This window comes from Archocentrus centrarchus, chromosome 18 (assembly GCF_007364275.1).
Source record: "Archocentrus centrarchus isolate MPI-CPG fArcCen1 chromosome 18, fArcCen1, whole genome shotgun sequence".
Classification (NCBI taxonomy): domain Eukaryota; kingdom Metazoa; phylum Chordata; class Actinopteri; order Cichliformes; family Cichlidae; genus Archocentrus; species Archocentrus centrarchus.
Genome location: NC_044363.1, coordinates 22,822,733 through 22,840,957, shown reverse-complemented (window position 1 = coordinate 22,840,957; position 18,225 = coordinate 22,822,733). Strand labels below are relative to the sequence as shown.

Here is an 18,225-nt window from a genome sequence, read left to right as displayed (position 1 = left end):
ATGGCTGTCCAGCAGCAGCCCACCCAGGTGGGGACAGTCCCCATTTCTGGGCAGTGGAGCACCGACCTCTGTGATTGCTGCGTCAATATGGAGACCTGTAAGTTAACCCAGCAAACTGTATAAACAGCAGAGATCTCCTCAGACTTTGTGTGCAATAAGGCTCTGAATCTGTCTGAATTACAATAGTACTAACTCATGTAAACAATGCAAACAAATGGCATCTGGAAATTTCAGAATAAATAATGACCCTTGCAATGACAAACATGTGCACAGGAAACACAGCCCAACTGACAACAAGGAGGAGGAGAAGTGTCTGAATACCCAGAAAACTAACTCAAGCCTGGTAAAATGTGAGGGCCAGACACATTCTGATATTTTATTTCTGTTTGATGTTCCAAGGCTGCTGCGGCTTTTGGTGCCTCCCCTGCATGCAGTGTGATACAGCCAGTAAACATGGCTGGTGCTTTGGCTGGCCACTCCTGGACTGCTGTGGTGTGGTGTCCTACCTACTCCGCAAATCCATCAGAGAGCGCTACGGCATCCTGTAAGGCTGGGTTGGTGATTTTTTTTGGGGGGGGGGGGGGGGGGGGGGTCATGCTGTGCATTAGCTTCCACTTTAGTTTATGTTCATCACCATGTTGGGGGTTTTTAGCCAGAAAGGACCATATTGGATGAGGGGGTGGCATGTTAACAGCTCATGTAAACTGTATTACAATGGCTCCATAGTGTTGTATGTTACACACTCAGCTACAGTAACAAGATCGCTGGTTCAGTACTGGGAGGAGACACAAATCCCTTTAGGGTTGCATCAGGAAGGGCATCTGATGTAAACTCAGGCATGTAAACTACCTGCTGTGGTAACCCAACATGAATAAGGGAGCAGCTGAAAGTATCTGTAAACTGCATTTAATATATAATATACACACACACCTCCTAGTTAGTGCAATTAAAGTAAAATATAAATAAAACACTAGAAGTTTACTTAAAATATCTGGACCCCAATTTTCTTTGGTGGTCTGATAATTTCATGAAAAAATGCTCCAGCTGGCACAAACACTACAAACACGCTCGAGTATTCACAGCTGGTTTCCGCTGCCTCGCACTGATGAATGAGGAACGTCTCTAAACATCCCGCTGCAGCGGATTGTGTGTGTGATGATTTGCCACCCCACCCCTGGCATGGTCACGTACAACCATCCTGATCCTTAACATCATGGAAACAGGCTACAGACAGATAACAGTCTGAGATTCAGCGCTGTTGCTGATGCTGTAGTACTCCTCACATTTAAACAATTACAACCATGACAGCTACAAATGAAACCACAGTAACTCCCGCTGCCTGAGCCTCTCTCTCTTCTTCTCTGTCCTGCAGGCTCGAGCTGTGATGACTGCTGCAAAATATGTTGGTGTTACCCCTTGGTCTGGTGCCAGATGCATCGTGAGCTGAAGATCAGGAAAACCCAGCGGCCCGCCACCTCGACTGCAGTCACCACACCGCCTGTCCGTGGATAAGAGCAACCATTTATGCTGTGTGCCTATGCCACTCTTAAAGCCACATGTTTCAGTTCAGCTGTTTTATCTGCGTAGTTATCGCAAAGCACTTTGACCTCAGCGGAACCTCCAGATAATGTAAACCCACCAACAACACTAGATGAGGCAGGTAGATTGCACTACTTTGATACTATTATTTTGCTTATTTAAAAAAAGAAAAGCTTTTAATATATTCTTGTTACAAATAAAATCATTGTGTATTGTATTGTGTATTTGCATGCTAAAATATTTGCCCCATTACTGAAGTAAGATTAATGAGTTTTCCTTAAGTAAAGAGTGTAAATACTTGTTCCATCACCCTGCTAGACAGTCATTTAGCACAATCCCTAAATGGCAGTTTGTCCTCTGCTTATGAAACTCTTCAGACTCTCAAGTTAAGTAACAACCAGCCACTGTTAATAAATTTCACTGCATATCCTCCCAGTCCAGGTTATGTAACTAATAATAATGGTTTTCAGAACAATATTTTTAATCCAGCCTGCAGAGATCCACGTAGTCGTGTTAACTCCAGTGTCTGCCTCCGTAATTACTGTGAGAAGCATTTTAATGACCTCAGTAGACGTCTCCACTCTTATCACTTTACATCACATCCTGTGACTCTGAGGGGCACACCCACGGGCCTGTATAACCCCACCTTATTGACCTGAGAAGTCCCGAAAAGCCCCACCGTGACCAGAGACTCCTGCTTTCATTCATATTTAAATACAGATCCAGCTTTCTGGATCCATGTTTAAATATGCACACTGCATCGGATGTGGTAGGAGCCACAAGACACAACAAACGAACAACAAAAGAACCAAATGTGTAACTTATTAAACACAAAGTGTGCCTCTTTTAAAATAATGATTGAAGGGCTCCTTTGTACAGCTCAACACTGCCCTCTACAGTCGAACAGAGGGTAGCTTGTGTCTGATCTTTGGTAGCTGCTGATTCAGTTTTACAGTTAATGTTTTGTACTCTGGGCTGAGGGGATGAACCCCACAGAGACTCTCAGATATTTCCCATTTTGTGCTTTAAAGGGTTTTTTCAGTCATATCTACAGACCTGACTGTTTTAAGAGCTCCTGTTGAGAGTGTGACATTGATTTAAAAATCAGTGCATGCATTGTCCATTTAAGAGCTGAGATTTGTTCCTATTTGAGACAATGAACAATTGTACTATTGTGCTTCTCCAACAAATCAAATGTTTTATAAAGCTTTGTTTTGTTAATGCAAGAAACCTTTATTCATTTTATTTATTCCATTTTTGGTTGTGGGACAGTAGAAATAATACATAAATCTTAATATTATGAAAACATTTAGGTTGATGTGTTGAACCTATATGGGAAAAGCATCTTATTTATAAACCCAGCAAATATTAACATTTGTCTAATAGCTCTATTGCAGCATATGTTATTCAGCCTTCTACCAAACGCTGCTGCAGGCTAAGACGTGAGTGTATACTGAAGACAGACTTTATTGCTCAATCTCACAGTCTAAGAAAGCAAACACTTTTGTTGACTGCATTTCATATCACCGTGCAATGGCATTTCCAACAAAGGTGTTAAACAGTCAACAGAAAAGTTAATCACCCACACTCAACCCCGCACAAGATCCAACTCTGCTGTGCACCTGCAAGCACTCAAATTAGTACCACCACCACACCCAAGGTGCCACCCACAAATCAAATGTAACCACGCCCACACCTGGCAGCACAACAGAGTAAACGATCAGGAAAGAAAAATAACATGGCTCCCACAAGCTCTCTAAAAGTGTTAAACCAAGACAACGTGCAGGTTTGTTGACAGTGTTAATAGTGTAAATAAAGTCTTTTGATGAATTTACATTTTCTGTTTCATGTTGCAGATTGTGATGGTGGAACCTGGTGGGGTAGAGGGCAGTGCTGGTATGCGTGAAGCAACTATTCAGTCATTTATGTTTATGTGATGGGCTCTGTTACTTTAAAAGTTATGTGTTAATTGATTTTATATATATATAATATATATATATATATATATATATATATATATATATAATTTTAGTAGGTTCATTTATCAGAAATGTAAAAAATGTGGTGATGCATTTAAACACAGGATGCAGAAAGCTCTTTCTGCTGATACCACATCACATTTTTTGACTGAAAAATGTGAAAAATTTCATCAGCTTGAAATTATTCTCATTTTTCATGTTAGTTTGAAGAAAAATATAATTTTATATTTTATTTAGTGTGTTGAGGAAAAGTTGCTGTATTCTGGCCATTCAAATTCATATTACTGATTGAAATATTTTCAGTTTTAGACTGTTCACTAAATGTTAATCCTGTTTGGCCTGTGTTTTCAATTTGGGCCCGTTCTGTGAACCCCTGTTCTATGTGAGCATGTGTGCGCAGTGACTGTCCTGTGAGACCACTTAAAAAACAGCTGTTAATGAAATTGGAAAAACAAGCCTACATCTTAATTTCTTTTTAAAAGCATATCAAAATATATTAATAACAAAACAAGTGAGCTGAAAAAAGCTTGAGCAGTGTGTGACATGGTTAACTGTCAGTGTTTACAGGAGGATTAAAAATATTAATGAAAAATGAAGGTGGAGTGTTGGAAAAACTGCTGGTTAACCTTGTTTTCTCATCAGTGGTAATCTGAAAGTGCTGGTTGAACCTGCACCTGTTCCACTTGCCTGTTTTATTGTTAGAAAAACGGGTTCTGTGCTGGTTATAATAATCAGTGTTTTTAATAATCAGTTGTTTTTCTAGTAACTGAGTGTCTGTTTGAAACTCCATCCTTATCTGCGCTCCCTTCTGTGAAAAAGGTCACGCCTTGGACATAATCACATATAAAAGGCTCTGAAAGCCTCTCTCAAGTGTTCAGTCTCATGAAGCTGTCTAGCTGACCGTTACTGTTACTTTCTGCAAGAATAAAAGCTTTTACACCAGAAGCTGATCATGTGCACCTGGTCTTTGATAAATGAGGAATTTTCCCAACATTTATTAAACTGGATTTTCTGTCTCCCCTCCATCATGAAGGCTTTCTTTGCTAATGTGCTAAATGAGTTCGCTACAGGTGCATCAAAGCCAGAACAAACAGACTCAAGAACAGCTTCTTCGCCAGAGCAATCACCACCCTGAACTCACACACTCACCCACCGTAACTGTGCAACACCCACATCTCTGTGCAATATTATATTATTCATACTGAACAATATCTAACATTCCTATATTGTGTAATATCCAGTATTCATTCACTAGTGCAATATTCATCATCTTCATTATTATATGTATACACATATTTACTTTCTTACAATATACAGATGCACCAATGTATGTATATATTTTTATACATTCTAATTTTGTATATTTTACACATTGTTTATTTCCTGTATATCTCTTGATTATATTGATTATACTAGATTATAATATTTTTATAATATTTTTATTTTTATTTTAGAGAGTTTGATTTTCTGTTACATGGCACTGAACAGGAGTGGCCCTCCAATCTCATTGTACATCCTGTATAATGACAATAAAGGCATTCTACTCTATTCTATAAAAACTTCTTCGCACTGCACGCTGACTCTTCTACATCACACAAGTTGGTCAAAAAGGTCAGTAAGAGGAAACTTATCTGTTAGAATGATCAATCATACATACACAAAAGTATTCACTCATCAATCCAGAACATTGAATTCAGGTGTTCCAGTCACTTCCATGGCCACAGGTGTATAAACCAAGCACTTAGGCACACAGACTGCTTCTACAAACATTTGTGAAAGAATGGGTCGCTCTCAGGAGCTCAGTGAATTCCAGCAGGGTACCATGAAACCTGTGCAACAAGTCCAGTCATGAAATTTCCTTGGCAACTGGAATTATAACAAAGTGGAAGCGTTTGGGAACGACAGCAACTCAGCCATGAAGTGGTAGACCACGAAAAATCACAGAGCGAGGTCAGTGAATGCTGAGGTGCATAGTGCACAGAGGTCACTAACTTTCTGCACAGTCAGTCACTACTGACCTCCTAATATCAAATGGGCTTATGATTAGATAGATAGATAGATAGATAGATAGTGTTTATTTGTCACATGCACAGTTATACACAGTACAATGCACAGTGAAATGTATTTTGTACCTGCAACCTTATATACACACACATATAAATAAGAAGAATAAAAATAAAAAAAGTAATTCACACTATACACTATACTCTATATACTATACACTATACACACTTTTATAAATTATAATATTTACATTGTGCAATAATGGTCCAGTTAGGGCTCAGAGTTGAGCAGACGGATGGCTTGTGGGTAAAAACTCTTCTTCAACCTTTCAGTCTTAGCCCTCAGGCAGCGGTAACGCCGGCCTGATGGGAGGCAGGGAGAAGAGAGAGTGTCCGGGGTGGCTGGGCTGTTTTAGGATCTTCATGGCCCTCAGCCTGCACTGCTTGGTGTAAATGTCCTGCAGGTTGGGGAGGGTGGTTCTGATGGTCCGTTCAGCTGAACGAACCACCCTTTTTAGGGCCATGAAGTCCTGCTTGGTGCAGTTTCCCATCCAGGTGGTGATGCTCCCAACATTAGCTCAAGAACAGTGCGTCGAGAGCTTCATGGAATGGCTGAGCAGCTGCATCCAAGCCTTACATCACCAAGCGCAATGCTTCTGGAAGGTCAAAAATTCCCATAAACACACTCCTAAACCTCGTGGAAAGCCTTCCCGGAAGAGCCGAAGCTGTTATAGCTGCAAAGGGTAGGCCGACATCATTTTAAATCCCGTGGATCAAGAATGAGATGTCACTCAAGTCCATATTTGTGTGAAGGCAGAGGAGTGAATACTTTTGGCAGTGCAGCTCTTTTTCTACACAAAGCGCGGCTCCCAACTGATCTCAAAGCAGTGAAAGCAGAGCCAGTAGCAGCTTGTCTTGCATGTTAATCTGCCATCATTTACCGTTCCTGGTTGTCTGCATGTACAAAGAAGCAGGAAAAGCTGCTGGCCTCTCAGCTGGACAACCTTCACCAATAGTTTTAATTGGTTTTAATTTATATCTATTTTAGATTTGTTGCCTGTTTGTCCTGACAGAACACCACTGCAACATAAGTGTTAAAAATGTTTATATATGAAATATTTTTTACAAGCCAGTCCAGAAGTATTCTTAAAAATAATAACCATTAGTCTGTACACATGCTTACAGCCGTACAGGAGCAGTTTAGAGACAAAGGAAATGAGTCAGACCCACTCTCATTGCTCCAGTAACTCTTCACATCAGATTCCCCCACACTTGGGGAGTTCTTTCAAGGCTATGAAACTACTCAGGTTTCATGACTATTGAAACAACACTGGCCTTTCACATTTTTGTGATGTAACAACGGTATCGGGTGAGCAGCTTGGGTGAGACGAAGACTGGAAATGAGAGCAGTACAAGTTTGCTCCTGTAAGTCACACAGACAATTATTTTTATCTCGAAAGCAATCAAACAATCAAACAGTGCACAGCTTATAATAGGACTTTTTCCAAGAGCAAAACAGTCACAAATTTATTTGACATTTTTGGTATGAAGATATTCTTACATTAATCTAGAAATCTAGTTTTCCTTTGCAGATTTTGCAAGTTTTACCAAGACCTTTGGACAGTGCATCTCTAAAAAAAAATGCTGCAAAAAAGGATTTATTTTATATTGGTTTGGCTCCACACAAGATTGGAGCCAGCTAGCTCCACAAAACCTTGATTGAGGCGTTAGAAAAATGAACTAATTTCAAAGTTATGTGGAGAGAAATAATGTGTGTGCGTGGGTGCATTATCTCTTAAAGCAATGTTAGACTCTCAGCCTCAGCTGTAGGAACTGTATCAGTCTGTAGATATGAGTTAATGAGTCTTCAAGGTCTGTGGGAAGTGTTTGTGAGGCCTGCTTATTCAAACAAGAGCAGACATTAACAGTGAATTGTATCAAAAACTCTGTTGTTGTATAAAAAGGTACTTTTCATCATATGCAGTTGTGTGGAAAACAAAGCTTGTTGTAGCTTGTAGAGCCACCTGCAGCAGCAATCGTCTCCTGTATGACTTTAATCTTCGGTCTTTGACATCATTGTTTGTGCTTCAGTTCACTGAGGTTTTGTTTATACAGAGCTCTCTTAAGATCCTGCCCCAGCAGTCAGGTTGACATCTGGACTTTGGGCTATTGCACCACCTTTATTCTGCTTTAGATAAAGGTGCTCACACTCGCTGATAATCAGTTAATCAAGTGCATTTGATTAACAGTAGCTGGCTGCTACTTACACTCTTAATTCCTATGGATGCAGGAAAGGGCTGCATATCCTGTGAAAACTCACATAACTGTAATTAAAAACATGCTGCAGAGCTTTTCTTAAGCTCTGTGTTTTAGAAACAATTTCACATAGTACCCAATAATAATAATAATAATAATAATAATAATGATAGAAGACTGCATAACTGTATGACGTCTATTAGACAGTCCAAAGTGCATTAGCTGATCTTTTATTTATACTGTGACATAAAGTCCGAAATACAGACACATGGGCTTCTTCTCTTTACACAACTCAGCGAACAAGTCAAATAGTTACCAATAAGAGCATTTTCATGACGTAATAATAAGCATACAACATTATGAGCTGCAATAAACCTAAAGAGCCATAACTGACTGAACTCTCGTTTCGTTGGAAGTGAACCTCTTTTGCCTTGATTGTTTCCATACTGAAGGAGTGGGGGCAGTAAATGTGTGTCACGCTGTGCAGGAGGGGCTACTCTCATTTCCTGAATAGTGAAAGTCAGCTCACACTTCAACTCTCCCCTCACAGTTTGCAGTCACATGTCGCTCTTGCTCTCATTTCTCTCAAAGCTCAGAGAACCAGCGAACAGGTAAGAAACACTTTACACTGATGAACAGCTTAAAACGGTTGGAAAACTTTCCGAACTCATTGTACTGTTTACTTTCATTTTCCCACTGAGACACTGTGAGAAAGTTAAAGGAATATTTGTGGTCCACAGAGCCTCAAGTAAAACAGCAAGAAAAAAAAAATGGGCATCTAATATTTATAATCATTGTCAGCACAGGGAGGTTACAAGCAGAGTATTGTAGTTTATGCTTTGTAACTAATTAATTTTAATGACTGATGGACAAGATTTCCATTAGACTACAAGTGGTTTAATATTAGCTTGGGAATTTTATGTTTAATTTGTTATGTGAGATATTACTGCTATTTTAAAGATATTATTATAGATATTTAATGCAGGAGGCTGGGTAACACTTTATAATATGAGTAAGGGTGTAATTTCCTCGTAATTTAATAGTATTTCCATGTATTTTACCTTACATTACAATAAGATTATATTTACCTGCAAATATTTAGCTGTAGATATTCAAGTTTTTACAGGAAAGAAGAAATAATTCTACCATAACTAGTTATAAGTAGTACTTAAGTATTTTTAAGTAATGCACACTGTAAGTAATGTACTCTATGTAATGTGTTTTTTATGTTATTGTGAGAGCACCTGTAATTTCTCTGTTTCACTGTAGCTGGAATAAAAATGCCTTATCTTATCGTACCAAGGCCATCTACTATGAAGCAGGCACAGACTATCTCTGTTACAGCTTCAACTGCTGTAAAATCTGCAATCAGGCTGGGGGGGGGTCACATAAAGTCTAGCTAACAAGCATGTTCACATGGAAAAAGATGGTGCTGGAAGCCTCTGACCAATCCAGGACACGGACAGGTCCACTGACCTCCACTGGGGTTTTACAAACACAATGAAAACTGTGACATTACCACAACAAAACATGAAGAAGTTACATACAAAATATGGGCTGAAAGCTCCACACCTGCTGTAGATGAAGAGGTGGTCTGAACACCTCTAGCAAAAAGCTGTTGCACAATAGTTCCAGAAAGTTGATCCTGTTCCTCTGGACACATTTGTATTAAAAGCACTTTGTGTTCAGTTGAAGCAGTCAGTCAGTGGTGTTGGAGTTCCTGTCAGAACTGAAGGAATAATGAACACAGAAAAGTACCATCAGAGTTTGATCCACCATGTAATACCAGCAACAGATTCTGTTTTTGTATTCTTTTGTATTCTTGTTTTTATTGATTGCTCCATTCCCAGGAGCTAAAAACAATAAGTGTTCACTCCAGGTCTCCATTTCTGCCTTGTTTCCTCCAGCCATGAGCTACTACCAGCAGCCCACCCAGGTGGTGACAGTCACCCAGACCGCTCAGAGTCCTGGGCAGTGGAGCACCGGGCTGTGCGATTGCTGCTCTGATATAGGCACCTGTAAGTCTATCCAGAATCATGTATCAGTCTGGGATTCAAACTTTTCAGTAAGGTAGTAGAGTGTCTGAAGTCAGCATATAAAACACAGGACCTGCACAGGCAGGATGCTATTGGAGTATCCATGCATTTTTTTTCTTCCTCCCTCAAGGTTGCTTTGGATATTGGTGTTTCCCCTGCATGCAGTGTGATACAGCCAACAAGCACGGATGGTGCTGCTGCATGCCGCTCCTGGACATTTTCTGTGTGGTGTCCTGTTTACTCCGCAAGTCCATCAGAGAGCGCCACAACATCCCTGTAAGGCTGGGAGCCTTAGGTTATTGTAGACAGCTTAAACTAAGATAAAACTGAAACAATGAGTGAAAAATAAATTTATTTACATGAAGCGGAATGCAGCTCGGGTAGTGGCCAAAGCAAAAACTCGGGTGTGGGAGGAGTTCGGTGAGGCTATGGAAAAAGACTTTCGGATGGCATCGAAGCGATTCTGGCAAACCGTCAGGCGACTCAGGAGGGGAAAGCAGTGCTTCACTCACACTGTTTATAGTGCGGGGGGGGTGCTGCTGACTTCAACTGAGGCTATAGTCGGACGGTGGAAGGAATACTTCGAGGACCTTCTGAATCCCACTGACACGCCTTCTGTAGTGGAAGCAGAGTCTGGGGATGAGGGGGATGACTTGACCATCACTGGGGGTGAGGTCACTGAGGTAGTTAAACAACTCCTTGGTGGCAGAGCCCCTGGGGGGGACGAGATTCGCCCTGAGTTCCTGAAGGCTCTGGATGTTGTAGGGCTGTCTTGGTTGACACGCCTCTGCAACATCGCGTGGAGATCTGGGGCAGTGCCATTGGATTGGCAGACCGGGGTGGTGGTCCCCATCTTTAAGAAGGGAGACCGGAGGGTGTGCTCCAACTTTCGGGGGATCACACTCCTCAGCCTCCCCGGTAAGGTCTATGCCAGGGTGCTGGAAAGGAGGGTGCGTCCGTTAGTCGAACCTCGGATTCAGGAGGAACAATGCGGTTTTCGTCCTGGTCGTGGAACGCTGGACCAGCTCTTTATCCTCTCAAGGATATTCGAGTGTGCGTGGGAGTTTGCCCAACCAGTCTACATGTGCTTTGTGGACTTGGAGAAGGCATTCGACCGTGTTCCTCGGGGTGTTCTTTGGGAGGTTCTGCGGGAGTATGGGGTGTCTGGCCCATTGTTGCGGGCCATTCAGTCCTTGTACAACCGCAGTGAGAGCGTGGTCCGTATAGCCGGTAATAAGTCGGATTTGTTTCCTGTGGGTGTTGGACTCCGTCAGGGCTGCGATTTGTCACCGATTCTGTTCATAATTTTTATGGACAGAATTTCTAGGCGTAGCCAGGTGGCGGAAGGCTTCTTCCTTGGTGGCCTCAGAGTCTCATCTCTGCTTTTTGCAGATGATGCGGTTCTGTTGGCTTCATCACGGGGGGGCCTCCAGCTCACAGTGGAACGGTTCGCAGCCGAGTGTGAAGCGGCTGGCATGAGAATCAGCACCTCTAAGTCTGAGGCCATGGTCCTCAGCCGGAAAAGGGTGGAGTGCCATCTCCGGCTCAGGAACGAGTTCTTGCCTCAAGTGGAGGAGTTTAAGTATCTCGGGGTCTTGTTCACGAGTGAGAGAAGGGAGTGGGAGATCGACAGGCGGATCGGGGCTGCTTCTGCAGTGATGCGGACGCTGCACCGGTCCGTCGTGGTGAAGAGGGAGCTTAGCGTAAAAGCGAGGCTCTCGATTTACCGGTCGATCTACGTTCCTACCCTCACCTATGGTCACGAGCTTTGGGTAGTGACCGAAAGAATAAGATCGCGAATACAAGCGGCAGAAATGAGTTTCCTTCGAAGGGTGGCTGGCCTCTCCCTTAGAGATAAGGTGAGGAGTGCGGCCATCCGGGAGGGGCTCGGAGTAGAGCCGCTGCTCCTCCACATCGAAAGGAGCCAGTTGAGGTGGCTCGGGCATCTGATTAGGATGCCTCCTGGCCGCCTCCTGGGTGAGGTGTTCCGGGCATGTCCCACCGGGAGGAGGCCCCGTGGTAGACCCAGGACACGCTGGAGAGATTGTGTATCTCGGCTGGCCTGGGAACGCCTTGGGGTCCCTCCGGATGGGCTGGAGGAGGTGGCTGGGGAGAGGGAAGCTTGGGCTTCTCTGCTTAGGCTTCTGCCCCCGCGACCCGGCCCCGGATAAGCGGAAGAAAATGGATGGATGGATGGATGGAAATAAAAAGTGGAACTTTTGAGAAAAAAGTTAATTGAAGCAATATTATGTACTTACAAAGCTAAGGAAAATAAAATAAAAATATAGAGGAAACTCCTTCACTTTAGGCTTTGATCCTGATGAGGTTTTTTAATCAATATTTTGTATTTAAAATCTTGTTGGACAGACACAAATATTGTTATAATTAGAAAGACACAAACTAACCTTCAAAGCAGGAAAAACTGAACTCAAAAGAAACACTTTAAGCAGTAAAATTTTAAAATTAAAAACAAGCAAAAAAAAAATCATAAAACCATGTAAAACTAAAAATAACTGAAAAAAATAGGTTAGGTGTCAGGGTTATACAATACACTGTATAACATATGTACACACTCAATGTGATGCCAACTATTTGTCCATGAACTTCACATTTTTAAGCTTCCACTTTAGCGTTGTCTTCGGCTATGTCTTTTTATTTATTTTTTTTATTTTTCCAAGCCCTGAGTGACATTATGATGCTTCATTATTACTGTGCATCTATTAATAGGTACAATACACATGGGCTCTATATGTGCATTAGTGCAAGTAACCACAGAAATGCTCCAAAAGGCACAAATGGTGCAAACACAATGCAGAGATTTGGTCATTTGGTTGTGTTGGCACACCTGTCAGTCAAAGCAGAAACACCCCTCACTTTAACATGTCATGAAATAAGCAAACAAACAAACAAACAGAAACACACTCCAGATAATCCCAAAGATGCAAGATGTAACAGATGTTACCAAAGCAGTTGGAACCCTAAATACAGTTGGTTCAATTAATAGAGCTCAAAATCTTGATCAAGTTGTGCTGATCTGAGTCCACAATAAGCAGTCTTAAATCAACACTGCATTTTTAAGCCAGTGCTGTTGCTCATACTGTAGTTGCAACATGACAGCTGTAAATTAAGCAGTAACTTTTCGATCCCCTCCCTTTCTTCTCCTCTTCCTCTTCTCCGTCCTGCAGGGCTCGTGCTGCGACGACTGCTGTAAAGTATATTGGTGTTACCCGTGCACCTGGTGCCAGATGCATCGCGAGGTGAAGATCAGGGGAAACCAGCAGCTCAACACCTCGACGGTGGTCACCACGCAGATCGTCCGTGGATAGAATGTGACCATGTTGGCTGTGGGCCGAGTGAATGCGACAAAGTTAGTTGTAATAATTTTTCAGTGATGAAGCAAATAAGATTACTTGTTGTTTACCATTTCTGTTTCTACAGCAAGAAGTGAAAATGTAGCCTGGCACCCAGAATGCTTTCTCACAGCTCAGCATTGATGATCGTGTGGTTTACTGCACAGCGATGTGTAATTGTTTCATAGAATTAAGCCTGGTTTTTATAGCCTTGAATTTCATATTGAAGCCAGATGTTTTGAATTTTAAAGTTTTTTTTTTACTCCAGCTGATAAAATCTGTATCATTTATGCACTCTGTTATTACAATACTATCCAAGTTGAAATAAACCTGTGTTAAAATAACAATTATTATTATTATTATTATTATTATTCACCCATAATATGATGATATTGTCACGGTCCTGGGCCGTGTGCTTAGTTCATTTAGGTTTTGTTATGTTCCAGTTTGTTTGGTTTTGATTGTTCATCTTAGTTTCCTGTCCTGTTATTTGTTATTTAAATATTGATTTCGAAGTTCCCTTTGTTCCTGTGCGTCTGTGTTTCTGTCTCCGTCTAGTTGTTTCCTGTTGTACTTTGTCCCTTGTCCCGTGTGCTTTGTGTTTAGTTTTGCTTCCCCGTCTCGTCGGTGTAATTACGTTCAGCTGTGCCCTTCACCTGCTGCCTGTTCTCTGGTTACCTAGTGTGTATCTAAGTCTGTTTCTGTTCTTCATTGTGTTGTCATCGATTATCCCTCTGCTGTGTCACCTTGCCTGTTGTTTTTTTTGTATTTAGTTCTTTCACCCGTCCAGCTCAGTACAGCACTGTTAATCGTTTCCCTTCTCTTCTTTAATGAATCACCTTTTAGGTTTAGTTCTGTCTCTGAGTCCTACAGTTTGGTGTCCACCCTCGTCTGCCACACAGCACCATAACAGATACGGCTTTTTACACAACTATGGAGGCATGATTCTTGAAATCATCTGCCCTTTAACTTTTTTGGTAAACCGTTTTGTTTGTGATCAAAACCATACAATAGTCTCAGGTCACGCACTCAAGCAGCACCCGTGACCTTGACAATGTTTAAAGCCTTTCAGATTAGGCCGGCCCCACTCCCTCCAAAGGGCCAATGAGTAACAGGAAACCAGTTAATAACTGACCACTCATTGCCCCACTTCTTTCTTTTATGGTTTTTATGGAGGGCGGGGCAGCCAGGAAATACTGTTTTAGTCACCAGAAAATGACTGATGGACTGATATTATTACTAGCAATACACTGGATTTTATGCTTCCTGCTGAATGCTGCTATCACAGAGCTGACTGAAATAATTTCAGGTTTGAAGTTTGAACTATGAACAATCAGGAACAATATTTAAGTTTAGTAATTCATTCTAATTCATTAATTCATTAATCCTTACTATGACTTCTTGGAAGAAATGACAACAAATTGTAACTATATTATTGATTATTAATTATTTATTAATTACTGTAGGTGATTTTAATATCAACACCAACAACATCAACAACTCCAAAATAAACAGTACATCAGTTTATTAGTGTTGAGTTTAAACAGTATGTGACTGGAAAGAAATATATATAAAAAAAACCTGCTACAAATTCATTTTGAAAATAGACTTCATCACAACAACAATGACAATTATTCATCTTCCAGCTGATTAACAATAATTGATATAATCGGAATATTAACAATATTCTCATCCATCAATAAACTACTTAAGCCATCCAAAACTGCACCAAGTGAACACATAAATGTCATGATTTTGCTTCTTTCTTCCAGAATGACACTTCTTGTATTAGAGGTACTATCTTATAATAAGTTATGTCCTCATATTCTTATCAAATGGCTGCCATTCAGTATCCACATTATTGCCTGTAAATTTCTAAAGATCTGAGAGAAATTATTAATTGGTTAAAATTTTGCACCTCTTTACTCAACTCCATCCCCATCAACCTGTTCAAATCTGTATCTCACTGCTTTACAGACCATTTAGTGAATATTATCAACAGCTACTCAAGAAATATAACTTAGATCCACTGGTAATGAATTATGATAGACCTATTTCTAATCTTTCATTCCTCTGCAAAATATTTGAAAAAATAAACATCTGAATGAATATCTTTCATTTCACAATCTTAATGGTAAATGCCAATCAGATTTCAGGACCTATCAAAGCACAGAAACACCTCTTACTAAAGTCATCAATGACCCAAAGATCAGTGACTCACAGAGCGTCTCACTTTTAGTCCTGCTTGAGCTCAATGGTGCATTCAACTGTGCTGATCATGGCAAAAGCTACATTGTTTAATCGGTTTAACAGGTTCTCAGTTGGTTCTCGTCATACTGCATATGAAGTGTAAACGTTTTTATGTATCAATTGGTGGCTTTAGATCTGCACAAATAAAAATTCAAATAGGGGTTCCTCAGGGACCTGTCCTTGGTCCATTATTCTTTATCCTTTACATGCTTCAACTTAAATAAAGAATCATAATACAGCCCACCACTCATATGCAGATGATACACAGTTGTTCTACTGAGCAGCACTGGTGACATTAATTGTTGGATGCATAAAAGTTTTTTATAACTTAACAGAAACAAAACTGAGATATTTGATGTTGGTCCAAAATGTCAGAGACAGAAAACTTGTTCATATTTATTATCCCTGTCTTTCAACAAAGTGAGTAAGTATCAAAAGTGGGAAAAATTGGTCCATTCATTCATATCAAGCAGGTTAACATTCATTACACATACATGGAAATGTGAACATATCCCAGTACTAAAGTCACTTCACTGGTTCTCTGTTCAACACAGAATTACCTTTAAAAGCCTTCTGTTAGTTCATAAAGGTCTTGATGGTTTGGACCCCCCAGTGCATCTCTGACTGCTCAAACAGCTATGATGCAGGTTTGAGCTTGAATGAGTTCATTAAAGTCAGGTTCAGTGACTGAATGTGAAGGACAGATGATCATCACTGAGGGAGGATCTGTGGTCAGCTGGATTTCCTAAATGTCATCACTGAGACGTTTACATATGAAAGGAGATCCAAAGAGAACCGACATCTTCACAGCATGCCTGCTCACAGATATTTGCTCACCCAACTCTACACTGAATGTTTAAGGGCCACAACTTTACTGCTAACGTCACTCTCCCTGCTTTCACCAACCCTGTTCCCAGCTGTAGCAGTAAGCGTTCGTGCCCAGCATCAAATGGCTGATGGTGACTGTAGTGGAGCTTTTAGCAGCTAAAGAGGGAGAGACCAAATCAGAGCTCAAAGAAGGAGAAATGTTTGGCTCACATTCACCAAGTGGACACTGAGATTACTCTAAATCAGACTCCATCGGGCTGTTGTATTTGCAGCTTGTATCCACTGTGTCACAGTGATGGAAAGGATCTCTAAACATCCGTCTCCACTGCAGTCATTCATTTACATCTTTAGAGTTAGTAAAATAAACTTGAATGTGGTGATATGAAATTTTAATGCAGTACTTTCAGGAAATCAGAGGAAAGCCTCAACATGAGAGTCCAGAGTTTTAAACTAACACTCACAGGTCCTCTGCATTTTGATGCCACTGCTGTTGCTGATACTGTAATACTCCCCACATTTTAAACTGTTACAAGCTTCAGCTTCTTGGTGAACACCACATGTTCTTCTAACATGCTCAGTGAAATAAAGTCAAACTTATAGTGTGTAAAATGACAGCTTGTAATCTAACTGAGTACAGGTTGAGCGGAACTTGAAGCCTGATTGTAATGATAGCAGCTTAGACACAGAGTGCAACTGAAGATTTGTTGCAGCTAAAAAGTCTCTGTGGGGTGTCACCTGAGCAAAAAATAAGAAACTGAAGTAGTTTGAATGGAAACATCATTGATGTCAGAGGAGAACGTCTAGACTGCTTCAAGCTGATAGGAAGGCAACAGTAAGTCAAATAACTACTTGTTATAACTAGGCTATGCAGAAGAGCATCGCTGAACACATTAAACCTTGAAGTAGATGAGCTACAGCAGCAGAAGACCACACTGGGTGCCACTGCTGCCGATCATGTCCGTCCCTTCTTGCAGCAGGATAACACGCTGTCACAAAAGTCAGATCATCTCAGACTGGTTTCTTGAACTGCACTCAAATGTCCTCCACAGTCATCAGATCTCAATCCAACCGAGCACCTTTGGGATGTGCTGCAATGGGAGATTTACATCATGGCTGTGCGGCTGACAATTCTGCAGAAACTGCGTGATGCTGTCCTGACAACATGGACCAAAATGTGTCAGCAGTGTTTGCAGCACCACGTTGAATCTGTGCCATGAAGAATGAAGGCAGCCCTGAAAGAAAAAAGTGTGTTCGGCATGTTTTTATCAAAGTAAACAGCGTGAATGATGTTCTGGTTAAACAGAAAGCGTGTCTATCACACATCAGTGATTGAAGGACTATATTTTACGGACCAACACTGCCCTCTACAGGAAAATCTCTGCGCTCCTTTTTCAGGGGGTCTGGAGCCTATCCAGCCTACCCAGGTGTCATCGGGCGAGAGGCGGGGTACACCGTGGACAGGTCACCGGCCTGTGGCAGGGCTAACACAGAGAGACGGACAAGCATTCACACTGACATTCAGACCTGTGGACTATTTAGAATGCCCGATGAACGTAACCCGACTAAGTGCATGTTTTTGGACTGTGTGAGGAAACCGGAGGAAGCGGAGAAAAGCCAGACAAACATGGGGAGAACATGCAGATGCAGCAGTTGTGTTATAAACTCATGAATTTCACCTCTTTACTTTTAAATGTTTGTTTTGAATTGTAAGCTCCTGCCTGTGTTTTGAGTCTCTGTGTGTGGATTACAGGTATGGAGATATTTGTGTTTAAGTGATGTCCTGGAAATGTAGATTCCTGTATTTGTTTTTGTATAATAGGATAAGGTTCTATAGCAAAGGCTGTTAGATGCCTGTTAATACGATGTCAGTGCAGCAGGGTTAAAATATTGAACTGTAGATTATTTTTTATATTGAATTTCAAAACACCAAAAGGATCCTGGTTACAAATGAGAATTTGTTTTCCTGTTGTTTTTGCTTGATTTT

At 41.1% G+C, this 18,225-nt stretch overlaps 2 protein-coding genes across 2 annotated transcripts; both read left to right on the top strand.

Annotated features, from left to right (window-relative positions):
- LOC115797083 (PLAC8-like protein 1) lies at positions 1-1,512 on the top strand. The gene is made up of 3 exons (XM_030753559.1): positions 1-97; positions 400-543; positions 1,370-1,512. The coding sequence occupies exons 1-3, from the start codon at positions 1-3 to the stop codon at positions 1,510-1,512; spliced, it is 384 nt and encodes a 127-aa protein (XP_030609419.1).
- Positions 1,513-8,296: 6,784 nt separating this feature from the next.
- LOC115797279 (placenta-specific gene 8 protein-like) lies at positions 8,297-13,512 on the top strand. The gene is made up of 4 exons (XM_030753816.1): positions 8,297-8,388; positions 9,685-9,795; positions 9,944-10,089; positions 12,999-13,512. The coding sequence occupies exons 2-4, from the start codon at positions 9,687-9,689 to the stop codon at positions 13,137-13,139; spliced, it is 396 nt and encodes a 131-aa protein (XP_030609676.1). The 5' UTR covers positions 8,297-8,388; positions 9,685-9,686; the 3' UTR covers positions 13,140-13,512.
- The last annotated feature ends 4,713 nt before the right edge of the window (positions 13,513-18,225 follow it).